General features: G+C 53.9%; 1 protein-coding gene across 1 annotated transcript; it reads right to left on the bottom strand.

Moving 5' to 3' along the window:
• Window positions 1–1918: 1918 nt before the first annotated feature.
• On the bottom strand, window positions 1919–20612 carry CIROZ (ciliated left-right organizer protein containing ZP-N domains). The gene is given in 12 exon segments (XM_086720228.1): window positions 1919–2249; window positions 2251–2313; window positions 3094–3165; window positions 6138–6154; window positions 6241–6388; window positions 6522–6855; window positions 8363–8447; window positions 9375–9510; window positions 13275–13629; window positions 15779–15848; window positions 19762–19939; window positions 20575–20612. Coding segments are annotated over 12 exon segments (1665 nt in total). The 3' UTR covers window positions 1919–2080.
• Between the last annotated feature and the right edge of the window lie 5823 nt (window positions 20613–26435).

Raw genomic sequence — 26435 nt, forward strand, 5'->3', positions numbered from 1 at the left:
GTGATCCCAGCCTAGGGGAGTTCAGGCTTCTTTCTCCCCCCCACCCCAACCCCCCCAGGCCAGACCACCCAGCCAGGTGTCGGGGGGGGGGGGGGGGGGGGGGGCGGCCGCCACAGCCTGGGGCTCCTCTCGCTGGCTTCCCCTGTAGGTGTCAGTCTCGCCCTGGCCTGGGGGCCGCCGTCCCTGGGCAGCGGCTGCCCACAGGGGAACCGCCTGGCAGGGCGGGTGGGGGTGGGGGGTTGGCCTTGGAGTCACGGCTCCGATTCAAGAAGGGAAATCATCCGAGCTTTTAAAAAATTAAATGGAGTCAGTAATTTGATTTCAGAGAGAAGCTGAAAACCTCGTAATGGCAGGAGCAGCTCAAGTCCGTGGTGAAAAGGAAAAGCCTTAAATGGGGCTATTAAGCTTTTGCCTGGGATGGATCTGCCCGGAGAAGGAGGAAGGAGGGGGGGGGGCGGGCAGCGGGGAGAAGTCGTCCTGGAGGTAGAGACCGTTTATCAGCCAAGACAACCCTGATTATTTATTTATTTATTTGTTTCGCGTTCCGGGCGTTGTCCGCGGCCCCCTCTCCTTGGCTGTATTTCAAATCCCACTTCCAGCGACAGACTGGGGTGGGGGGGGGGAGGGAGTGCCACCGTCTCAGGGAACCACCCCCTGTCCTGCTCCCGCTCGGGCCCCAGCTGGGCTTCTAGGCCAGGAAACGTGGGACCCCGGTGTTCCCTGGAGGTCAACGGGGGTCACCCGAGTGATCCAAGCCGGGGGGGGGGGGGGGTATCAGCTGCTGCCAGGGAATAGTGAGTCACGGAACCAAAGCAGTAAGGCTCCCCGTTCTCCTCTCATGGGCTCCTTTAGAGACCTAGGGTCACGGCCCCTGAGGCCCAGGGGAGGGCGTCTCACCCTGTAGGATCTTATCATCACCCAGCCCTCCCCCACCCCAGAATGTCTGAGCCGTGGCTGGAGGCTTCTATGCTCTCCTGGAACAAGCAAACACGCCCTCCACCTGGGCCTGGGAGCCCAGCAGTTTGGCTGCTCTGATTTGCCAGAACGGCAGGAATGGCGACCCCAGGGATGGCTCACGGGTTCTGAGTACATGCTGTGTGCAGGGGCCTGCGCCCGAGGCTTCGCGTCCACGTCCTCCCAGCCCCAAGTATTATCACCCGCCCCCCACCCCCACATTTGACTGATCAGGACACTGAGGCACAGAGAGGGTTAGTGTCTCGCCCAAGGTCACACAGCCAAAGAGTGGAGAGACCAAGACTTGACCCCCAGCAGCCTGCTACAGAGCTTGCACGCTTACCCCCTAACTGCTGCCCCCCGTCCCCGGCCCATGCTTCACCACATTTAACAGTGAGAGGGCACGCACACCAGTGCTGGAGGTCCCGGCGGGTGGGAGGCATGCCCATATATCGTCCTCCCCACTCCTTTTGCTTGGCATCCCCTGGGCCGCTCCCAGGACTCACCCCAGCCAGGGGGCCTCTCAGAAGCCCCTCCACGTTTTTCTGAAGCTCACAAGCCCTGTGACTTTCGGGACTGGTTGCCCATGTGGGTTCTGCGGGCTCCTGCTAGAGCATCCCCTGGTCAACAGAAAGGGTCTCCAGGTTCAGCCAGGCTGGACCGGGAAATGTCTGTGGGGACCCATGGGCTCTGAGTTTGCTGGATGCAGGTACCACCTGCTCCACCGGCCAGGGGCTGACTCCAGGCCTCAGGCTCACTATTACCCTGCCTCCAATGGAGCTGTCCAAGAGGAATCTCCAGAAGAGCTGTCCCGGACCGGTAGCTGCTCAGCGGGAAGAACTGGCCGGGGGGCCTGCTGGGCCCACCCTGTGCCTCCCCGGGGGCTCGGGGCCTGGGGCCCTCAGACGGGCACTGGGCCTGGCTGCTGCCATCATGCCTTGGGAGTGCTCACGGCGGGGCAGTGACTGTGGCGTCCATTCCCAGCCAGGGGGGCGAGTCCTGGCCCTGCTGTGTCCTGAGCTGTCCGAGGTGCCCCTTAGCCTCCTTCCTGGATGGTCCTGGGGCCTCCGTTGTGGAGGACATCTTCTGGGGCTCTCTGGGGCAACAACAGGGAGCCAAGGCCTCTTCAGCTGGGCTGGCCATCAACCTCGTCAAAGGCCGGACCTCCTGGCTGGCCTGGCCAGGTCCCCCTCGCCGGGCTAACTGGCAGCCACATCCCCCCTGACAATATTCCCAGCAGGAGGGGACTTCCTGGTGGCCGGGCAAAGCTCTGCTCAGGCCTCATACTTCCTAGATGTCATGGAAATGGATGGCCTTGAGACCAGGAACACTTTGGACTGTTTGGACCCCAGAGAGGAGCTGAGGAGGGGAGATGTCTGAGAACAATGCATGGTCAGGGCCGTGGGGGCTGGGAAGACTGGACAAGGGGACCGGGGCTGGCCTGGACAGCTCCCATGGACTCTAAGGACAGAGCAGCTGAAGGTGGGGCATGTCCAGGTAAGTCCACCTTCCTCAAGGGAACCTGGGGACCATTCTTCTTCCATAGGCTTTGCTATTTGCAGGAATGGTCCAAGCCCCTTCTTCAGCGAGAGAGCAGTGGAGAGAGAAAGCGCATCATAAATAAAGGGATGTGAGCTTAGGCCCTGCTGAGGACGGCAGGCCAGAGACAGCCTGTGGGAACTGCGCCCTCAGGCTGGTACTCCAGGCCTGGCCCCAGGCTCCAGCCACAAGGTCTTTGAGGCAGGCCTTGTTTCCCCTCTGTGTGCACAGCTGCGGACCCTACCGGCCACCTCCTTTTGCCTGGTCTCAAGGCCCTGGGGGCTGTGAACCAGGCAGGACAGCTGGAGGGGGGCGGACCTCAGGTGGGAGCTCTTGGGGGCCCTGTTTTCTCTGGGGACTGTTCTGAATTTGAGGAGAAGACTTGGGCGGAGGTCAGAGCACGGCTCCTTTTGGAATAATGGTGGTAAAAGTGGGGGGGGGGTCTCATGCCTGGCTGGGTCCACCAACACCTCGCCAGGATGGAGCCCTTCAGAGGAAGCGAGGCCAGGTGACAGACCGGCATCAGAAGGCTTGAGAGCAAAGCTCTGACAAAGCCCTTCCCAGAGGCCACCCATGGCGGCAGATCCCACAGATTAGAACTGGGGAGAGGAAGCAGGTGGCCTTCCTGCTGGAAGGGTGTCCCCTCCTGGGGATGGTGGAGGGGGAGCAGACCTCAGAGTGACAGTTCAAGCAGACAACAACCTTCTAGAACTTTCCAGAAAGGAAGCAGGAATCAGCTCTCCCAAAGAGCCAAAATCCTCCCCAGCCCCCTGGTGAAAGGGTCACCCATGCCGCCTTCCTACAGACGGGAAAATAGAGGCTTGGGAGCTTCAGATTCAAGCACTGGGTTAGGAACTGCCCCCACCGGCCGAATTTCACAGACCTTCAACCTGGAGTCCTTTTTGAGCATATGCGAATGTCAAAATCTCTTTTTGAAACCGAATCACAGAATTTTAAGTTTTCTGTAAAGACCAGCCGGTCCCAAGTCCCCACCCCTGTATGATGCCACCTCCCGGTTGCATCTGTGAGCTAGTCGAGGCCAAATACGTGGGCCCAGCCCCAAGAACCACACAGAAGCAGACTCTGTCTCGATACTATTGACATCCTGGGCCAGATCCTTCTCTGCTGTGACAAAAGCTCCTGAGCACTGTGGGATGTCCAGCAACACCCCTGCCCTTTACCCACCAGATGCTGGTAGCATCAGAAATATCTCCAGACATCGCTAAACGTCCCCCCGGGAGGCACAAATACACCCCGTGTTGATAACTGCTGGGTTAGAGCTTGCTGGTTCTGGCTTATGCCTTCAGACACGTTTGGTTTAGCCTGCAGAGGGGTTGAAATATTTTTTTATTTTCTATTTTTTTTAATTATTTTTTTAATGTTGCTTTATTTTTGAGACAGAGAGAGACAGAGTGAGAGCGGAGGAGAGGCAGCGAGAGAGGGAGACACAGAATCAGAAGCAGGCCCCAGGCTCGGAGCTGTCGGCACAGAGCCCGACGCGGGGCTCGAACCCACGAACCGTGAGATCACGACCTGAGCTGAAGTTGGACGCTTTATTGACTGAGCCACCCAGGTGCCCCGCGTTTTAAATATTTTTTTAGATGAACTGAGAAAATGTAACCAGCTTCTCCTGGGAAAACAGAAGATTTGGCCGCATTGGCCTGCCTCCCTGACGAGGCAGGGATGGGCTGCAGCTAAGCAGAACTACTTCCTCTCTTTAGCGGGGCCCGGGGTCTGCCCGCTCACCGGCATTTCCACCAGTGTCCTCTCCCTGGCCTTCAGCACTGTCACCTGGGCCACCGGCTCTCTTCCCCTCACTCATTTATACTCCCTGCCTGACCCCTAGAGGCATTTTTGTCAGAACCTCTGCTTTAAAATGTCAAACAGCTTTCTCTTAACCACCCTCCTGGTTTCTCTTCTCCAAGCTGGACAGCCCATTGCTTCCACTGCCCTTGACATCTGTGATATTAAATAATGAGGATTTCTCCTATATTTCACTCTGGAGGGGGTGGGGGGGGCGGGGATGGAAAAGACTCTGTAACCACTGAGTGCTTAGGCAATCCTGGTACATTAATATTCCAGCTCATTAGTCATATATTTTCACACAGAAATGTTCTTTGTCTGAAACGTGTTTTTAAAATTCCTGGTGAAAACATAGTCCAACGGGCATCTATTAAGTGCTTACCAAGGGGAAGGCGGTGTGGTAGTCCCATGAAGGATAAAATGCTGAACAGGACACAGTCCTTGACCTCAGAGAGTTCCCATACGAGAGGGAGACACAGGATTGTGCACCGATAACCGTAACGAGCATAGAAAGACCTAGAAGCTACAGGGGAGGTGCAGGGAAGGTATGCTGGGAGCCAGGGAGAGGGGAGATTCATTCTGGCTGCTGATATTAAATTAATAAAATGAGGCAGAGAACATTCTTTCCCCGTGTAAATCTTTCCGGAGAGGCCAAAAGGTCTTCCTAAGATGTTATTGCCATTGCTGAGTTGTTTTTGTATTTTATTTACTAGAGAATCTACCCTCTCTTCCAAGCCAGGGGCAAAGGTCATCTGGTCCTTGTCCTCTCCCCCAGGCCTGCCTGCCCTCCCTTATAACTCTCTGGACATTTCTTTCCTCCCGCTTCCAGACTGGACGCTGCTGGAGAGCAAGGGCTGTGGACCCGGTGGCCTCTGTTCCCACCCCCCCACCAGCCTCATACAGGCCCCTCCCACAGGCAAGTGCTTAGTGAATATGTGTCAGATAAAGATCTAGCCCTCCCTTTCCAAAAATCAATGTCATTGCTGCAGGAAACTGTTAAAATAAAGACAGCCAAAATGTGTAAAAACTTTCAAGAAACATTTCCATTCTTAGCAGGCTGTTAGAGCTCATCCCCCACCCCGCTTTTTTCCTTTGTTTCTAATTCTGAGTTTGGGGCTAGATGTGGTAGGCAGTCCCCCTTTTAATCTTTAAATATAGTTCTGAATATAATTACATTTTTATGCAGCACCGAAACATCATATCCTGGTAACGGGGCATTCTTGCACTCTGCACATCTGTGTTAAATCTCCTTCACGTCTGTCTTCTATTGAGGACAGTTGTGAAGTCTAAGATGAAAGTGATCGACATCATTTGCGAATTATGTGTATTTCCTTATGCCGTATTTCAATGGGCTTTGCTCCTGGTGGTTTTGCAAATGGCAGGTTTTCTGGTGGCCGTGCCGTCACCGAAGACCCCTTTCAAGACGTGGGTCCCGGCGTCCTGGCACAGAGGACACACCCCATGCTTAGAAGAGCATTCGTCCTGGATTAAGAAGCCGCACCGCGTCTTTGCCAAAGAGCCCAATCCGTCTGATAAGTGAGCTGAGGCGCGGAGCCCACACAGGTCAAAATGAAAATGGATCACCTCGTGCTAGGAACCCTGCTGAGCTCCTAACCCCGTCCTCCCCCACGGGCACCCGTATTCCCATTCTGCAGATGAAAACACTGAGGCTCCGCGGGGTTAAGTGACTCGCCGAGGTCCTGCAACCAGCTGAGAAGTTGATGTGCCCCTCCCCACGCCCCGGCAGTTTGAGTCCAGGGCCCGTGGCCACATCACCACTCAGCTCCCGGGCCCCTCCTGTTCCCGGACCACTTCCAGCCAGTGTGCCCGACGCCGCTTACCGCATCAGGTGTGAGACCTGGCAAGCCCAGAAAGGGAAGGCTTGTCACAGGAGAAGGAATCACGGGGCCAGGGAAAGAGGGTTCAGGTGACGTGTCCTGTTACCGGCAGGCGCACCCCCACGGTGACTCGCTCACCCACACGCTGGGAGGAGCTCTCCACGGTCCAGGGGACGGGGGCAGCCATCTCGCCCGTTCCAGGGCTACCTACAGACAGCCTGCATTCCAGAGGCTTCTTGGGCCTCCTGGCATTGCTGTGGGGCGACGAAGAGTGAGTTGCGCGTGGCCGGGTGCATCCTGTACCCCACGGCCGCCGTCCACCTGGGGGGGGGGGCGCCCTGGCAGGAGTGTCAGGCCCCAGGGGCACAAGTGGCCAAGGTCCGTCTTCAGCTGGCCCCACAGCCCCGCCTTCCAGGTCTCTGATTCCACGTGGCATCAGTGGCCCAAAGGAGGAGGGGCTTCCAGAAGACGCGAGGACGGCTGTCATGACGGATGCTGAACTGGACCCGCAGCACCCTTGCCACCAAGCTCAGGATTTCCTCCACGTGGCAACCTTCTTTGACCAGACCCAGTCTCTGCGTTGGGATGTCGAGTAAGGCCTCTGACTCTGGAATGGGAAAGGTCACGGGACACAGAAAAATACACAGGTATGCAGGTATTCGCAGGTATGCAGGTATGCAAAAATTCGCAGGTATGCAGACAAAAAGGGCGGTTCCAGGACCTCAGCGGGGGGTTGATGTCCCGTGGCCAGCACAGTGCGCTTCCTGATCGGCGACGTGAGATTACTTGGTGGCTGGGCGGAAGGGAAGAAACAGGCCCTCCCCAAGACCCAGGGACGGACCCCACCATCCGGGAAGACCCATAAGGAAGCAGATGCCAGGAGCAAGCCTGCCCCTCGGAAGCTGCAGAAATGTCTCCACGGAGACCGCCTTTAGCTTCAGCGACCTGGTTCCCCTTCCTCACCAAAGCTGCTCTTAAGAAACAAAGCTCGGATCAATTGTTTACACTTTAGCAAGAATTTCGTGTGTCGTCCTCCTCATGGGGGCGTTTTAAAAACTGGGTGGCTCAGTTGGCTAAGCGTCCGACTTCAGCTCAGGTCACGATCTCACAGTTCGTGGGTTCGAGCCCCACGTCGGGCTCTGTGCTGACAGCTCAGAGCCTGGAGCCTGTTTCAGATTCTGTGTCTCCCTCTCTCTCTGACCCTCCCCCATTCATGCTCTATCTCTCTCTGTCTCAAAAATAAATAAACGCTGGGGCGTCTGGGTGGCGCAGTCGGTTAAGCGTCCGACTTCAGCCAGGTCACGATCTCGCGGTCCGGGAGTTCGAGCCCCGCGTCAGGCTCTGGGCTGATGGCTCAGAGCCTGGAGCCTGTTTCCGATTCTGTGTCTCCCTCTCTCTCTGCCCCTCCCCCGTTCATGCTCTGTCTCTCTCTGTCCCAAAAATAAATAAACGTTGAAAAAAATTAAAAAAAAAAAAAAAAAGCCCGTGCTGCAGTGGGTAAATGAAAGCACCTGTCTCCAAATAAAGGGCTTCAAGCATCATGGATAAGGAAAGAGGTGTTTGGGGGCTTGGCGAGGCCCCTCCCCAGTGCCTTAAAATCACCAGAGCTCCATCGTGAACTTTGGGCCACGATAAACTTCTATCAGATGTCAAGTCTTAGTCCTTTCTGATCTACCCGCACAGGATGAAGCCTTTGATCCACCCAATGTTGCAAACAGAGTTCCTTAGAATTCAAACTTCCCAGAGGTAGGAAGTACTCATCCAGGTTCCAGGCCTCTCTATATGACACCCCAGGCTGAACGAAGTAGTTATTACGTACAGGGTCTGGATCGGGTTCCCAACCACTGAGGGATCGCGGAGCCCCAGAGGGCCTGCTGACAGGTGCAGACCTTCTCCTGTCTTTATTCTCAGGCCCCCTGGAGCCGATCACGGGACCTCCCAGGAGAGAAGAGTCCCCGGGTTTGGAGGCCTCTAGTAGAAGATTCCGCTTTTCATCCATACTCTACACCCAACCCGTATTCCATACACATTCATACCTTCCGAAACAGCAAAAGTCTCTCTGTCCCAAGCAATCCAGGGAGGCACAGTCAAGGCTGGGGTGACGAAGAGGCGAAGTGGGGTGGGGCCCTGGGGATAAGGTGTCCAGAGGAGGGAGGAACACAGACGGGACGGGACGAGACAGAGACGAATCCAGAGAGGGTGGATTTAGGGGCGCTCCTGGGTCTTACCCGGTGGGCAAGCATCTTCTAGAAAACAGGCATAGAAGCCGTTCACCAGTTAGAGTGGCAGGAGACCCTCGGAGGTGTTGAGCACCTGGTGAGGCAGAAGTGTCCCCCCCACCCCCACCCCCCCGCAGTGGCCTCTGAACTTCCAGAAGCAAACTCCCTCCACAGGGGACTGGCCTGCGGCCTAAACCCCCAAGTGTCACCCAGCTCAGGTCAGGGACCGTTGCTCCAGTGCCACCAGGAAATATTATTTAGCCCGGATATTTTTAGCAGGAACCGAGCTCCGAGCAAATGTCACGTGAGCCATCTTCTCTTACACGGCAACTTTGGGCTATTTAAAGAGATGATAATTACGCTCCTGCCACCGCGATCAGGACGGGCTGAGTGCGTGATTACAGGAGCCCCTCATCTGCCGTGCGGAGCACTTTACGCTAATGGAGCCCAATTTTCTAAGCTACCTGCCTAAATCTGGCCGGTCTCCCAGGTGGACCTTTGAATTGGCACCGGAGGGGCGGCAAACTGCTCTTTGAGGCCTCGTAGCTGCCCCCCAACGGCGGCTCCGAGGGCGCTAGGCCACGAGATCCGCCCCCCACCCCCCAGCCTGGCGGGACTGACGCTCGCCACTGACCTCCCGCCTTGGAAGAAGGTCTCGCCTTGGCCTTCGGGTGATGACAGTGGTGGTCTCCGTGCCTGGCATCTTTCAGAGAAGCCAGGAGCAACCCTCGAAGGAACAGCAGTCATGGGGTCTGAAGAAGCAGGACAGTCAGGCCAAGGAGACGCGGTCGCTAGGGGGCCCAGGAGAAGGCGCACTAAAGGGGACACTTGGGAAGGTGACAGGGCCAAGGGGGGGGGGGAGGGCGGGACCAGGAGGCAGGGCAGCAGGCCAGTCGGGGAGGAAGGCAACCTAGACGCTTGCACTCCTTACACCGGAGGGAAGCAGGCACCTTGCAGGAGCCGCTGGCCCGTAGTAGGGACGTTGTGCAGCACACATGAGAAAGAATGGATGTGCTGTTACCCCTACGGGCGACGGATGCCGACCAGGCAGCCCATACTCTGTCCAGCCAGGCACAACTGGGGTCCTGTGCTCCGATCCATTTGCAGTGTGCTCGTGGACATCACCAATGGGGGTCTTGAATAAAGGAGGTGGGCGCCTGGATGGTGGGGGGGGGGAGCGGACAGGAGGGAGTCCCCAGACCCCATCCCAGAAGGACTGGCAGGAGGAATTCAGGGGCGGACTCGAGGAAGGGAAAGCTAGCTGACTTCAAATACTCGAAAGGATGTAAAATGGAGAAAGGGCCAGGTCCTTCCAGAAGGCTGCTGAGAACAGACTTAGGATCAGCCGGAGGGAAGCGTGTGCCCTGTGGAACCAGGCGGCCTCGCAAAGGAATGAGCTCCCCATCACTGGAGACTTTTCGGAGAGTCATAGCATGAGACGGACCTCGGAAGCCTCCTGGCCAGCCTCCCACCCAAAGCCGGGACCCCTCCTCAGAGTTCCTCCCGGATGGCCTCAGGGCTCTGCCCGGAGGGCACCGGGCGAAGCATCCAGCTTCAGCTGCCAAGACACGAGCCCAAGAAAAGTTGGCCCTGTCCACCAGGCCCGTCCAAAGGAAAACAGAAGTCAGAGCCTCCTGCCTTGGAGTGTCCCTGAGCGCCGGGCCTTCTAGAACGTTCTGCTCCGGCCCCGCCTACCTGGCCACTGGCGCTTCCCAGGGGCAGTGTCAGGGAGACTGCGAACAAAGAGAGAGCAAGGGTTCCTGGCAAGCGGTTAGCAAAGGTGAGCGAGTAAACATTTCTGCCTGAGCACATAAGCGTGGCAATTACCTCAGCAGGACGCCGGCGAGAGAGCGTTGCCGGCTGGGTTGTTTGCTCATTAGGACAAGAAAATCATTTATGTTCCGGGACTCAAGTGTCAACAGACCCAGGGAAAATGTCTTGCCTCAGCTGCCACCCTGGGGCCGGCCAAGGGGGCAGCTGGGATCGCAGGCACAGCTGGCGGGGCCAAGAGCGGGTGTGCACGGCACAGACACGGTTCGGGACCCACTTCCCACCAGGGCCGTCTCTCGGGCCCTCCTATCTGCCTTCCTCTCTTGCCCTTTCTCCTCCCTTCTCGGGTCCAGCAATGAAGGGTGCAGAGCGGGCCTGGCGTGCCCGTCAAGGGTACCGTGCTTAGGCGTGACCCACCCACCCCAGGCTCTCCGGGGGCCGAGAGGGTTCCCCTGCGGTGGGACTTTCAGGGAAGCCCCAGGCAGACCGGGATGGCTGGTCGCCATACCGCCCATGAGCCCTGTAGCCGCCCCACAGAGGGGGCACCATTCTGCCCATTTTGCAGACGGGGAGGAAGGTGCCGGTGAGGGCAGAGCAGAGAACCTTCCCTGGAGCCCCTGTTGCAGCCACGGTCTCACCCTCCACTCCAGCTCTTGTCCCACTTTTCCCTCCTTGCTGCAGCCCCCTTTCGTTTGCTTCAGACCTGGGCAGGGAGGGAGTCACAGACCCACGGAGGGTCCCTCGGACAGCACCTGACCGACGCCTGCCCCGACAAGCTGGGGAGGGGAGGCCCCGGGGGACTGAGTGGCCTCAACAACACCCTCCCCAGCCCACCCCCAACTCCTCCAGAGGCAGGGACAGACTGGGCCTTCATTCTCCCATCTATAGGATGGAAATAATAATAGCAGAAAGAAGCAGGTGGGAGGAGGCCCCAGCCGGCGCGGCCTCCTCGGTGGCCCAGCCTTGCTCCCCCTTGGCCCTCAGGACGCCCCGCGAGCCCCTGGGTCTCCCTGTCCTTGGAGGTGCCGCCTTCACTTGGGCAGCAGAGACGCTGGAACGGGGTGTGGTGAGAGCAATGAAGAGGGTGCGACGTTTCCCTGGGCCCCCACCAGAGCCCGCCCGCTACTCCCGCGTCCCATCCCTCCGCTGCAACCTGGAATAAGTCAGGGAAGCCCTCGGAGGCCAGGCTTTAAGGAGAGAAGCGATTCTGCTTCCAGGAGGGGAACTTGCGATCGGCACCTTGCCCTTTAAGGCCCCACGCGGAGGCTATATTTAGGGCTGAGGACATTCCGCAGGACCTCGGGCAGCCTTCACTGGGAGCAATCGCTAATCACTGCATTGAGTTTACGGGTGCCCCTGGGCACACTTAACCCAGGGCAATGAATAGTTATTGCCGGCCTCCCGCTCAGGGCCTGTGGGCACACTTAAGCAAGAGCGCGGATCGCTGCTAGCGGGCACGGCTCGGGTACACCCTTGGGCACCCTGCGCCTTCAGCGGGGAGAGGCAGAGTATTAAATATCTATGTGCCCTGTGCCCACAGCTGCATTTAGCCAAGGGCAAGGCCGGTGAAACGGCTTTAATTAAAACTTAATGCAAGTTCAAGGTGCAGGCACAGAAGCAGCGGCTGCAGAAGTCACCGGGAATGAATCAGTCAATTCGATGAGGTTCTCAGTGGGGGGGGGGGGGGGGGGGGGGCAAGGGGTGGTGGGGAGGGGGGCCAGGGCAGCAAAGACCCGTCTTCTCTCTCGTGCCTGCTGCCCACCTCTCTGTGTCCATGTTCTGGGACGTGGGGCCACTGTGGGCTCCCACACCTTGCTTGGTGAAGGAGGCTGGACATCGCGGCTTCTAAGGCAGACCGTTGGAGGCAAAGCAGGCGCCTGGGCCAGAGGCAGGTCCTGCGTTTCTCAATAACCCGGCCCGGTGCCGGTGACTCTGGCCACACCGTCCCCCTGGCGGTGGCTTCCAGAATTACAGACCCAGTGCAGGGGGAGAAGTGACCCATCCCGGAAACTTCAAAAGTCATCACCTGTGGGCAAAGCTTGGGGATCCTGGGGTAGATTCTTAGGAGGACCAACACCAGGCAAGTGGGCAGAGAAAGTCCTGCTCCTTAAGACTGGGAGGCAGAGGAATAGCCAAGCAGTCTGCCCATTAGCCCAGGCCCCAAGCCGGGAGGAGTTCAGGTCACCGGGCCTGGGGGCACCTCAGAAGTGGGGCTCCCTTCTGGAGCCACTTCATGTTTACAAGATTAAAGTCAACTTTTTAACATCAGAAGAGCTCACATACAATTATGGATCTCTAGTTTCTCGTGAAAAGTTGGAAAGGCTGGCCAGATGGGGCTGGGGTGGAGTGGAGGCTGCCTTTCTGAGTGGGGGAGGGACCGGGGGGGGGAGCAGGGTGGGTGGGAGCCTGTGCCCGCCTCGGCTGTGGCCCCGCCACAGCTCTGCCTGGCTCACAGCCCGCCTCCTCCACATGCCTCCTAATCCCTCCGCTTCATTCTCCCATCTGTAGGATGGCAATAATCATAGCACCCATTGCTCAGAATCGCTATGGAGATGCAGTGAGTTAATATTTGCAAAGGAGTTAGAACAGTGCCCAGCACAGAGCAGGTGCCTTGAAAGTATTTGCTAAATAAAGACACGAGTACAATTCTGTGCTGCCTCCTGAGCCTGGCACACTCGTTTCTGGGGCGGGTTTGGCCCCCTCCTAGGCATTTGCATTTGTAACCACCCACCCATCCAAGTCTTGTTTAGCTCACAGAGACTCCCGCAGGACTAGAGAGAAAGCTGACAAGCTGACGCAAGGAGCCCACAAAGCAGGGAAGGAGCTCACCTTGGGGGGAACCTCCATTTCCTGGTCTTTAAAGTAGGGACACTGCACCTGATTGTATCTGAGGTCCTTTTATGGCTAAAAGACTACAATTCCTTGACTTCACCCCAGTCAAGAAGGGGTATCCAGACCAGCCATTTTTTTTTTCGATCGAGCAATCGAGAACACGAGGGCACAATGTTGCAGCTTCAGTGACAGCCCCAGTGTTCCCGCTGGCCCCCGTGCCAGCTGGTTCAGACGCCTTGAACACACCTGCCCCCCCGGCATCCCATCCCAACTCGCTCAGACAAAGCCCAGGGGGACCGGGCACCCGGCCGGTGCCCACGAATGCCTGCGGGAGAGCAAGGCCACGGTGCGTCTCCAGCTGCCACCCCTCTGCCGGACCACGTCTGAAGGCTCAGGAGCCGTGGCCTTTAGAGAGAAGGCCAGTCTGGGATGTCGCCCCACCGTGTCCCCTGGGCCCTCTGAGCCTGTTACTTGAACGAACGTGGGCCCACAGTAGACGCCCCCCTGGCCCAGCCTGGACGTTAACACTGGACACTTCATGATGAAGCAGACACTCTGCTCCAACCTTCTCACCCCTGTTTGAAATATTCTGATTTCCAACCTGTAATTTTGCTTTCTGGAAGGAGGGCAAAATTCATGCGTGCAAATGGAAGAGGAAAACACAGTTCGTAGGGCTGCAATTATAGGTCAGTGACTATTCACAGCAAGTACGGTTCACGTCAACTGGCTGGCAGCCGGGAAGGTGTCAGGAAGAGGGCTGGGAAGGGAGACCGAGGCTGTGGGGCCTGGGAACCTGGGTCTGGCTTCTGGGTTCCCACAGCGCAGCCCCCACCGGGAAGCCCTCGGGGCTGGGAACGTTTGCAGATTTCAGGAAGGCCAAGCCTGGGCAGACAGGACCAGAGCTTGTGCCCGAACATCCCCTGACAGGCACCAAATGTTTGCTCATGCCTGACCTTCCTCGACCGCCACGGATGACTCCTAAAGTAGGCTTCCCTGCTCCCATTTGATGGATGAGGCAGGTGAGGCTCAGAGTAGGTCAGCGACTAAGCCAATGGGTTGGTGGGAAGAGGAAGCAACTGAAGAAAGGAAGAGAAAGAGAAGGAAAGGTTAGGTCCTGGGATCGCTCCCCCCACCGCGACCCCCTAGGGAGACACTCTGGGCTCGGTCAGGGAAAAGAGTCCGCTCCCCCACCGACTGGCATCAGCCCAGCCGTCGGACCCCAGCCCCCAAATCCCGCCTCTCTGCACCTTCCCTGGGCAGGGTCCAGGCCGTGCGGCGCCTGGAGCTCAGGCAATTTGGGGGAAGGGCCTCTTTAGGAAAAAGAATATAAAAATCTCTTTTGCCAGCTTTATAGTCATGGTCTTGTGAGCACCTAAGGGGCCGGTGCAAGTGAGGGGCCCTGAGGCTTATGCTCCATCAGCGCCAAGGCCAATCAACTTCTGCGAATCTGGCCGCACCACTTTTTCACTTTATTAAGCACTGACTAAGCACCAACTATGTGCCAGGCCCAAAGGCCAACGCTGTGGGCATGCCCCACCCCCTCCCACCCCGCCCAAGGCACCCCAGATCCAGCCAGAGACAGCTGTGGGAGGAGATTTGTTATTAATCAGGGCAGCAGGTGCCATGATAGAAGCAGGTTCAAGGCACAGAGGTGATCAACTATCAGGAAGACTTCCTGGAGGAGGCAGCCTCTGATGTAGGTTCACGCGCCTGGCAGTCTGTGCCCCAAACTCTGAGAGGTCAGAGCCTGGGCTTGGCCCCTCTCTTCTGTCTCTCCCCACTCTGTGTCTAGGAAGGAATAATGATACAATGTTCCCTTTCTTGACCTCTGCACTCATATTTAGCTCTTTTGGTCTCCCTGAGTGGAAGCTTCCCGAAAGACATCAGCAAAGCCTGATCTTTCCCAAACCCACCTCCTTCTGCACGAAGCAGGCTGAGTATTGAGCTCAAAATATGAAGTCATCGGGGCGCCTGGGTGGCTCAGTCGGTTGAGTGTCTGGCTTCAGCTCAGGTCATGATCTCACCGTTCGTGAGTTCAAGCCCCTCATCGGGCTCTCTGCTGTCTGCTCTCTCAGCCCCTCCCCTGCTCGTTCTCTCTCTCTCTCTCTCACTCAAAAATAAATAAATATAAAAAATTTTTTTAATCAATTAAAAAAAGCAAACAAAAACAAAGTCACCGTCAGGATCAGGATACAGGAAGTAGCCACATTGGGTAAGAAAAGAATTCAGGTGGTTGGGGCCCTCCAGGTCCCTACGATAAGCAAAGGACAGAAGTGTGGTTGAGCCTGCAGAGGCCACTTTTCTACAAGTGGAATCTCAGAAATCTCAGACACCCAGATGTAAACCTCGAAGTCCCTTATCTGGGGTAGAGGAAAACAGTAGGAATAGGACAGGGCTGAAAAGGTACAGAGCAGCAGGGAATCCTAAAGTTCTACCTTTGAGACATATCTAGAAGCTCACTCCTTCTCCCCACTCTGGTCCCCGGCTTGGGTTTCTGTAGCAACCATCTCCCTTACCTCCTGAGCCCCTAACGGTCTGTACTCCACATAGCAGCCGTTTGCTCCTTTTTCCACACTCGGTCAGATCATGTCCCGCCTCTGCTCAAACCCCCATTTTTCACCCCGAGGAAACGCCAAGGTCCTAGAAGGCCCCACGTGATTTGCCCCTCACCTCCCTGACCTCCACTTCTACTTCCTCACCTCCCTCCCTGCGCTCCAGCCACCCTGGCCTCTCTGCCCTTTTGCAAGCAAGCCAGGCGTCCTTCTGCCTCAGGGCCTTTGCACTGGCTGAGTCCTCTGCCTGGAGCTCCCTTCTTTTAGATACCTGCACAGCTCACTCCCCCATCTCCTTCAAGTCTTTGTGCCAATGTCATCTTCTCAATGAGGCCCACGTTCTGGGTAGAGAGATTACGGGTCCCTTTTATTGTTTTCTTTGGGTTTTCTCTAGTTTCCATAATTATCTTGTGTTGCTTTTGTCATGATTTTGTTTTAAAGTCACTTTTAAAAGCTCACAGTTTGGGGGCGCCTGGGTGGCTCAGTCGGTTGAGCACCCGACTTCGGCTCGGGTCCTGATCTCACAGTTTGTGAGTTCAAGCCCCGTGTCGGGCTCTGTGCTGCCAGCTCGGAGCCTGGAGCCTGGTTCAGATTCTGTGTCTCCCTCTCTCTCTGCCCCTCTCTCACTCGCACTCTGTCTCTCTGTCTCTCAAAAATGAATAAACATTAACAAATATTAAAAAAAAAAAAGCTCACAGTTTGGGGGCACCTGGGTGGCTCAGTCAGTCAAGCATCCAACTTCGGCTCAGGTCATGGTCTCGCCGTTTGTGGGTTCGAGCCCCGTGTCGGACTCTGTGCTGACAGCTCAGAGCCTGGAGCCTGCTTTGGATTCTGCGTCCCGCCCCCCCCCCCCCCCCCGCCTCTTCCCTGCTCTCTCTCTCTTTCTCTCTCTCTCAAGAATAAACATTTAAAAAAAATTTTTTTAAGCTCACAGTTTCATTTTCAAATTCTTGACTCAATTCTGTATTTGGTGGAAGATGGAGACACTATTTCAGAAAACAGTCCTGGAAGCCTTTATGCGGGGGATTCTCTGGTGACATGTGTTCCTTTTAAAAGCATGCAGCCTCCACCTCTATCTTTAGCAAGAGATCAAGGCCGTGCCTCTGGCAGAGGGCGGCTCTGAAAGGTAGGAGATCACTGGGGAAATAAAGTGTCTCAGCCTGGATGTGCAAATTGACCTGGATCATTTTAGTTTTGCATTCACGTCTGCACTTTGTAAATATTTGCCTGGCATCCCGCTGCTCACACCTGCTTGCTGTCCCCTCAAGTTTATGGAAGGCAGCAGGCACCGTCATTTCTCTGTCCCCACCTGGCACTGCTAAGCACTGCCGTGAAAGGAAAACTCTCCAGCGAAAGCCACAGGTGTCTCTGACAGTGCCTAAAACTAATGGCCTGTGGCTGGCCGCTGTGACTAATTCTCTGATTATTGACTTTATGATTTTACGCTTAAAACTTCTTTATAATAACACACAGAAATGTTTAATGGGCTCTATCCAGAGCCATAAAAATTACTTATTGAACAAGCGTTTTAAAACTATTAATCTATTGTTTTCCATTAATAATGGCTCTCCAAAGAACAGGCGACAGCTTAATGTATCCACGGCATTTCTCCTCGAAAAGTGGCCTTTTAATACATAAATGCCGCTCCCAAGGCTTCATGGGTTGGCTGGCCATCGGGCAGCTGGCCCTCCCAGGACAGATTTAGGCTCCACCAGTCCCAGAAAGTGCTTTAAGGATTTCCCTAAAAATCCTTAAGGGGGCCCTGGGAGATTTTCCCGGTCTCTGAGAGAGATCGAAAAGCCTCTCTGCTCGATATCTCTTTCTGTGCAAAAGAGAAGAGGTATTTCTAGGGCCTGTGCTGCGGTGCCCACGGTGGAGGACACAGAGGAAAGCGGGCAATGTGCACATCTCTCTACTCTTGTTCCCTCCAGAAGGTTCCCGGTAATCACCTGTGGTACCCACCCCCTTCCTACTTCCGTTGGCAAGCCCACGGCTGAAAGGCTTCTGTGATCCTATGTCCCTGTGTTCTGCTATTTCGGGTAAGCAGTTCCCTCACCAAGCCTGAGATGGTTTCCCACTTCAGATACGTAAAAATTTCCCCTTTGGGGTGCCTGAGTGGCTCAGTCAGTTAAGCGTCCGACTTCGGCTCAGGTCATGATCTCATGGTTCGTGGGTTCGAGCCCCGCGTGGGGCTCTGTGCCTACAGCTCAGAGCCTGGAGCCTGCTTCAGATTCTGTGTTTCCTTCTCTCTCTGTCCCTCCCCTGCTCCCACTCTGTCTCTCTCTCTCTCAAAATACATAAACATTAAAAACAAAATAAAAAAAAAACTTTTGGCTCTTTGGGGCCCTTTGGGGCCCTTTGGCCCCACATCTATTTATTTTTCTGGGTGATTTAGATTTTGAAACATATCAGCACCAGATGGGCGTTTCTTCTAGGGCTTCAGGTTGTTTATTCATTCAACAAACGTTTATTGAGTGTCTACTAAGTACCAGGCCGTGTTCTCGGTTCTGGAGATACAGCAATAAACTGGAAACGTGGGGGCCTTGCCTGCCCGGAGCTACCCTCTGTGGGGGGAGCACAGACAACAAAAAGTCATAAATGATAATTTTGGGGGCCGCCCACCTGGGTGGCTCAGTCAGTTGAGTGTCTGACTCTTGATTTCGGCTCGGGTCATGATCTCGTGGTGTGTGGGATTGGGCCCCGCATTAGGCTCGACAGGGTAACAGTGTGGGATCCCTGCTCAGGATTCTCTCTCTCCGTCTCTCTCTGTCCCTCCCCTGCGTGTGCACACTCTTTCTCTCTCAAAATAAATAAGTAAATTTAAAAACGATTATTTAAAAAATCGTAGAAGATCATTGTAAACAGTGGTGAGTTCTGAGGGGCAAATAGGGTGAGGTTGTGACTGGGGGTGGGCGGGGACTATGTTAGACAGAGAGTCAAGAAGGCTTCTTGGGGAGGTGGCCTTTGAGCGGAGATGTGAGTGACAGGAAGGAACCAGGGGTGAGAAATGGAGGAGGAGCATCCCGGGCAGGGGACAGGGGACACCTGGGATGAGGAATCCGGGCAGGCATCTCTCCCTAGGCGAAGACCTACCCAGCCAACAACCGTTCCCTACCTGGCAAGTGCAGAATTCTGCTCAGCCATCTGCCTCAAACTCTCCCAATCTCTCCTGGGCATCCACAGGCCATGTAGTCTCAGAGGCACTTGACCTTATCTGTCGAACAAGAAAACACTTCTGAGAAGGACGGAAGAATTTCTCGGCCCAGCCTCACTTCAGTGGACCGGTTAGGTAGGGGCATGGAGGAGTCATGTTGTCAAACCTGAAGGGGCCCTTTACCCCATGCGGAGGTGTTAGTTCAGAGAAGGTTAGAGGCCAAACGTCTTAGGGTGGGGTTTCTCAGACGTCAGTGTGCCACAAATCACCTGGGGGAGTCTTTTTAAAATTCAGATTCTGATTCCGTAGCATCGAGGTAGGGCCTGGAGTTCGGCAATTCTGTCAAGCTCCCAGGTGATGCTGTGCTACTGGTTCAGAGACCACACTGAGTGGCAAAGGTCCTGGAGGTCATGAAGTCCAACCGTGGTGTTTCATGGGGGGAGACAAGGAGAAATGGGACTTAATGGTGAGAGCACAGCGCTGAGGTCAGAGCACCTTGTTTTTTAATACATATAATGTATTGTCAAATTGGTTTCCATACAACACTCAGTGCTCATCCCAACAGGTCCCACCTCTTTTCTGTGTGTGTGTGTGTGTGTGTGTGTGCTGGTTGCTTAGTTTCAGTTCCTTCTTGTGAATTGATTGTATGATGACAATGGTGGTGATGATGGAAATGATGGTGGTGGATGATGGTGACGATGGTGGTGATGAGGTGATGACGATAGTGATGGTGACGATGATGGCTTTGACAGTGGCAATGATGGTGATGATGGTGACGATGGTGGTGATGGTGATGATGGCAAAGATGGTGATAATGATGGTGGTGATGTTGGTGGCAATGATGGTCATGATTTGGGCAAGGATGGTGATGAAGGTGGCAATGATGGTGGTGATGACGGTGACGATGGTGACGATGGTGGTGATGATGGTGATGATGGCAAAGATGGTGATGATGATGGTGGTGATGAGGTGAGGATGATGGTGAGGATGGTGATGGTGATGATGGTGGCAATGATGGTGGTGATGATGGTGATGATGATGGTGGTGATGATGATGGTGATGATGGTTTTGATAGTGGTGATGATGGTGATGATGGTGGCAATGATGGTGGTGGTAATGATGGCAATGATGGTCATGATTTGGGCAAGGATGGTGATGATGGTGGCAATGATGGTGGTGATGACGGTGACAATGGTGGTGATGAGGGTGATGATGGTGATGATGATGGTGACGATGGTGGTGATGAGGTGATGATGATAGTGATGGTGACAATGATGGCTTTGAGAGTGGTGATGGTGGTGATGATGGTGATGATGGTGGTGATAGTGACAATGATGGTGGTGATGAGGTGATGACGATAGTGATGGTGACGATGATGGCTTTGACAGTGGCGATGATGGTGATGATGGTGACGATGGTGGTGATGATGGTGATGATGGCAAAGATGGTGATGATGATGGTGGTGATGAGGTGAGGATGATGGTGAGGATGGTGATGGTGGTGATGATGGTTTTGATAGTGGTGATGATGGTGATGATGGTGGCAATGATGGTGGTGATGATGGTGACGATGGTGGTGATGATGGCAATGACAGCAACAACGATGGTGGTGACAACTTCATAGGGTGGATGCGAAGTTCGAATGCATGCATACTATGGTCTTTACAGGGTGCTCGTTGTAGAGAGTGGTGCCTAAAGGTGACGGCTCTTATGATGATAACTACCGTCACCCAAAGACAAAACGACTTCTCCATGGTCCCAGAGCAGTAGAACCGGATGCCCAAACATCCCTACTATAATTTTCCAGCTCATCACGTAGCCAAACAAATTACAGTGTCAGAAATCGAGCCAGTGTTAGAACACACATGACCCTGAATCAATATGGAACCCATCGTAACGTTCCCCTTCTGGTACAGGAGGTACATCTGACTTCTGGCAGGCCTCAGGGCCATCGCTGTCGACACAAGCTCTGGGAGAGTCAGTAGAGAAAATGGGGACTCTGAGCTGAATCTTCACAGCACAGACATGTGATAGCCTGGTACGGTTTAGAAAATATGAGTAGACCCTGTGGAACTTGTTTACCAGTCACTTGACTCCGAAAAGTTGAGTAGGGGCAAGCCAGGGCATCCCTGGAGCTTTGCAACTCAGGTGAGGACTCCAGGTAGAGGGCACAGGCTAGAGGTAAGAAGCAGTCTGCAGTGTCCTGATGCCACCCCACCCCCAACCAGTCGCCAGATGGCATCCAAGGAGGATCTTGAATATGTGAGATCATGCCAGTCCCTTCGGAGAATGGTTCAACAGCTCCCCACTACCCCTGGGAAAAATCCAAACACTTGCCCAGCCCATGCAGCCCCACCCACTTCTCTGTCCCTTCCATCACCATAGTCCAGCCAAACTCGTCTTTCTCTCCCTCGGGTCCTCTGCCCATACTGTTCCCTCTGCCTTAACACTGTTCCTCATTCTTCACATGGCCAGCTCCCCTTTATCCAGCAGGTCTCAGCTTCAGTGTCTCCCCCCATGGAACACCCTCCCCAACCACCTCCACCTGTTACCTACCCTGGCCTTGTGTTCGTTTCCTTCCCGGTTTACATCACTGTTGGGAACTATGTTACCTAACGGCTCAGAAGGATTTCTGTGTATTTCTTTCACTTGAGTGAAGGTACGTGCAGATAAGCTTGTCTCCCGTTCAAGTGAGGATGAGCTCAAGGGGGGCAAGGGCCGTGTCTGTCCACACTCTGTTCCCAAGGCCCTGCCATTGACCTGTGCGTGGCATGTAGTAACTGTTCAGTAAATATTTCACAATAAATAGCTATAGCCGGATCCTAGCATGCTCAAGAAAAGGGGAATGATGGAAATAACGTGGGGTGATTCATCTGCTTCCCTTCCTCCCACAACACGTAACTGATAAGCTCTATGAGAAAGCCCAGATTATGTCTAACTCATTCACCGTAGCACCTGCAAGACTTTGCCCAGCACAAGGTGCAAGACCCCTGATAAGTAACTGTTAAAGATGTGTTTTGGGGGCACCTGGGTGGCTCAGTTGGTTGAACATCTGACTTCAGCTCAGGTCACGATCTCACGGTTCATGGGTTCGAGCCCTGCGTCGGGCTCTGGGCAGACACGCTCGATGTCTGGAGCCTGCTTCCGGTTCTGTGTCTCCCTCTCTCTCTGCCCCTCCCCTGCTCGCGTTCTGTCTCTGTCTCTCTCGAAAATAAAATAAAACATTAAAAAAAAAAAACACGTGTTTTCCCCCCAAGTATGCTGGACTTTTCTGTAATCACACGGGAACAATATCAAGTGTGAGGGTTTGGCCAAGGGAAGTAGAATCTTGTTGGATGTGACACGTTTTCCAAACAGATCCCTGCCCATGCCCCCCTAATGGCACAGAGTCTATAGAGTTCTTAAATTAAGTATAGTCTAGATGTGACTTCTCTGACAACTGGAGAAATGGATAGATGAAAAAAATCTCATCTCCTGGGTTAATGTGTCTCCCAATGTCAGAGGCATTGAAGCTCCCAGAAGACCACAAGACGCAGGGGTCCCGGAGTTGGGATGTCAGGGCTCAGATGTTAGATCTAGCTACGTGACCCAGACAAGCCATTTAACATCCACAAGACTCCATTTCCTCTTCTGCAAAATGGGCACATGTGCAGTAAAGGGTTAACCCTGCCTATGGAAAGGTCTGGCCCTTCGCCCCCAGTTCCCAGGAGGCAAATTCTAAGCCCTTGGAATATTTCACGTGGGAGCCTTGGGCCACACCAGATAGCCTAAGCCTCCATGTGATGTATGGTAGGGCGCCTTGGACCATGTGATGTCAGCTCAACCTTTGGAGGGGCTGGAGACTAAGTCAGCTATGCCCTAGCGAAAACTCTGGACACCAAGGCTCAGGTGAGCCTCTCTGTGTACCTGTCACACACTGTCGCTGGAAGGTAGTGTGGTTAGCATACCTCCCTGGAAAAGGACAGACAGAAGCTCGGACCTGGATACTTCCGGATTCTGCCCCATGCTCCTCTGCCCTGGGCTGATCTTAATCTGCATCTTTTCGCTATAATGAACCGTAACAGTGAGTAGAGCAACTTTTTTTTTCCTTTTTAAAATTTTTTTTTAACGTTCATTCATTTTTGAGAGACAGAGAGAGACAGGGCGTGAGCAGGGAAGAGGCAGAGGGAGAGGGAGACACAGAATCAGGAGCAGGCTCCAGGCTCTGAGCTGTCAGCACAGAGCCCGACGCGGGGCTCGAACTCACGGACTGTGAGATCATGCCCTGAGCTGAAGTCGGACGCTTAACAGACTGAGCCACCCAGGTGCCCCAAGAGCAACTTTTCAGAGTTTTCTGAGTCCTTTTTGTAAACTGAGGGTGGTCTTGAGGACCCTTGAACTTTGAAGCTGGTGTCAGCTTGTCAGCTTGTCACCTTGTCAAAGCAAGGGTGGCGTTGGGGACTCTGAAAACTTTCAGGTCAATACTAGCACCTCCCCCATTGGATATCAAGAAGACATGAGCCGATGCAGGTGAAACCCTTAGCACGGAGCCTGGCCCGGAATACATGTTCAACAGGTATTTGCTCCTCCTCTAGAGTCTTCTAGTTGGCGCGGTGGCTCAGTGTAGACCCTCTGGAGCTCTGCTGCCTGGGCTGAGGTCCTGGCTGTACCCCTTGTTGCCGTGGGACCCGAGACTAGTCACCTTCTCCTCGGGACCTCGGTTCCCTCGTCTAAAAGTCAAGCTGTCATAAGGATGAGTGAATGGACACAGATCCCTGAAGGCAGGCCTGGCACACACATCATGCTCCGTGTGCTGGTTTTTATTACTGAAACAGTGCTAATCTCTGAGTCAGAGGATCCCAGGCCCAACCCTATTTCTGGCACCAGCCAGCCACCGTGACTTCTAGCACTTGACCTCCGGGAGCCCCATTTTCCTGCTGGGAGGATGAGATCATGAAATCCACGCTTCTGCAGAAAGCTTTCTCACCCCCAAAGTTACCCAGTCTCCCCGGGGTTGCTTATCAATCTGCTCAGTGGGGAAATGCCGGAAGCCTGATGCGAGCCATAAACGCGTGATTTATTTACCTGCCAGAAACATCAAGTGCAGGGCTTGGCCTGGCCTTGTTTAACCTACAGGGGAGGATCCATGGGAACAACATGGGTTGAACACAGATTAGACAGACGGCCCTACAGGAAGGGAAGGACAAGGGAAAGGAATGAGGGGTAGTATACAGCTGCTTTTCTCCTTGCCTTCATTCAACCCGTTATGTTTATTTGTTGGGTTTTTAAAAATTTTTTTTTCTTAACGTTTATTTATTTTTGAGAGACAGAGAGAGACAGAGCATGAGCTGGGGAGGGGAGAGAGAGAGTGGGAGATGCAGAATCCGAAGCAGGCTCCAGGCTCTGAGCCGTCAGCACAGAGCCTGACGTGGGGCTTGAACCCATGAACCGGGAGATCATGACCTGAGCCAAAGTCAGTGGCTTAACCGACTGAGCCACCCAGGTGCCCCCCATTATGTTTATCTGAAGCGCCCACCCCACGCAGGGACCAAGACGGGGAAAGACCCACTGAAAACAAGTAAAGAAATACACGAACGAAGTCATTCCAGATGATGATCCAGCTCTGAAGAAAATAAAACAGGGCAACGAGATACAAAGGGTTTGGGGTGAGGAAGGTGAGTGTTAAAAGGTAAATTTCAAAAAAGGTAACATCGTGGCTCTCGTGCAGACAAAAAAGAAAACGAACCCGTGTTAGAGATTTTATTTAACTCATTATTAATGAGGGAACCAGGCAGAAGTTACAACCAGTTCAAAGAAGAAATCAAAGAACAGACACATTTATAGATGGGGAATGTTGAAATGAATTTGCAAATAGATCCGAAACTGGCTTCTTCCTTATTCTGCAGAAGGGGATGGAAGTCAATTGAACCGCCCCGATGCCATTGATTTGCCTGTCCAAAGACAAGAATCACTTGCATTGCCATAGGAGATCTACATCTTATCACACTAAAATAGCTCTGAGTCAATAGCATCAGGGGAATCAGCAGGAAGGGTGTCCTATAAACAATACAGTTTTCTACTGGAGGCATGCGATAACTTTTGGGTTTTTGGTTTTTTTTTTTTTTTTTTTTTTTTTTTGCTTATTCCACATTGTCTCACGTCAGGTAAAACATCACTGAGAAGTGACATTTGAGACAAGATGGTCTTCCAAAGAGTTCCATGCAGATATTTGGGGAAGGGCATCACCAGCAGAGGGAACAGCAGGTGTAGAGCAGGGAATGAGTTTGGTGTGTTTAAGCAACTAAAAGATCAGCCGGCCTGGAGCCAGTGACAGGGGCAAGTGGTGGCCACAAGGTGGGAAGAACAGGCAAGGAGCAGAGCCACAGAGCACAGAGATTTTAAGAATGAAGGGAAGCCCTAGAGAGATCTGAGCAAGGAAGGAACAGGATCTCACTTACGTTTTAAGAGAATCTTTCTGGGGGCTCCTGGGTGGCGCAGCCGGTTAAGCATCCAACTTTGGTTCAGATCATGGTCTCACAGTTCGTGGGTTCGAGCCTCGCGGCGGGCTCTGTGCTGACAGCTCAGAGCCTGGAGCCTGCTTCGAATTCTGTGTCTCCCTCTCTCTCTGCCCCTCTCCCGCTCGCGCTCTGTCTATCTCTCTTTCTCTCCCTCAAAAATAAACATTTAAATAATTTTAAAATAATAAGTAAAAGAATCTTCCTGGGGGGGGCGCCTGGGTGGCTCAGTCGGTTGGGCGTCCGACTTCGGCTCAGGTCATGATCTCGAGGTCTGTGAGTTCGAGCCCCACGTCGGGCTCTGGGCTGAGAGCTCAGAGCCTGGAGCCTGTTTCGGATTCTGTGTCTCCCTCTCTCTCTGACCCTCCCCTGCTCATGCTGTGTCTCTCTCTGTCTCAAAAAATAAATAAATGTTAAAAAAAAAAATTTAAATAAAAGAATCTTCCTGGGGACACCTGAGTGGCTCAGTCAGTTAAGCATCCGACTTCAGCTCAGGTCATGATCTCATAGGTCGTGAGTTCAAGCCCCGCGTCGGGCTCTGTGCTGACAGCTCAGAGCCTGGAGCTGCTTTGGATTCTGTGTCTCCCTCTCTCTCTACCTCTCCCCTGCTCATGTTCTGTCTCTCTCCGTCTCTCTCCCAAAAATAAATAAACATTAAAAAAAAATTTTTTTTAAAGAATCTCTCTGGTTGCTGAGGCAGTAGCTATTTAAAAATGACTGTAGGCAAGAGCCTGAACTTCTCAGGAAGATGTTTCCTTTGGGGGAGTGTAGGAAAGGATCTTGGACCCAGAAGCTGGAAAGAAGAAAGACTGACAACAGCAGGAGAAGTAGGAGGGTAGGAGCAGTGAGAAAGCTCCCTCCTCCTGGTGAGAATACATTGGTTCAACCACTTATGGACCCTCATAGAATCTACTAAAACGGAACCTCTCCAGCGTCTGATCTGCAGCAGAAATGCAAGCACATGGGCATCAAAGGACATGCACAAGATTGTTCGCCACAGCATTTATTTCCTGAAACTGGGAACTGCTCAAATGCCCATCAGTAGTAGAGTGGATACTGCGGTCTCTTCATCCATTTCATCCAACGGACTCCTATGAGGCGATAGAAAGCAGTGAGAGACTGATGAGTGTATACAACACAGATAAACCTCAGAAACATTTTGCCGAGTGAAAGAAACCAGACGTTGAAGCATACGTGCTCTTTGGTGACACGTATCAGAGGTTTAAAAATACACACAACTAGCCCTTGGGTTTGGAAATCTGGACAGTAGTTACCTTCGGG

The sequence above is a fragment of the Puma concolor genome, chromosome C1, assembly GCF_028749965.1.
Source record: "Puma concolor isolate L17-30 chromosome C1, mPumCon1.1.hap2, whole genome shotgun sequence".
In the NCBI taxonomy this organism is placed as follows: Eukaryota; Metazoa; Chordata; class Mammalia; order Carnivora; family Felidae; genus Puma; species Puma concolor.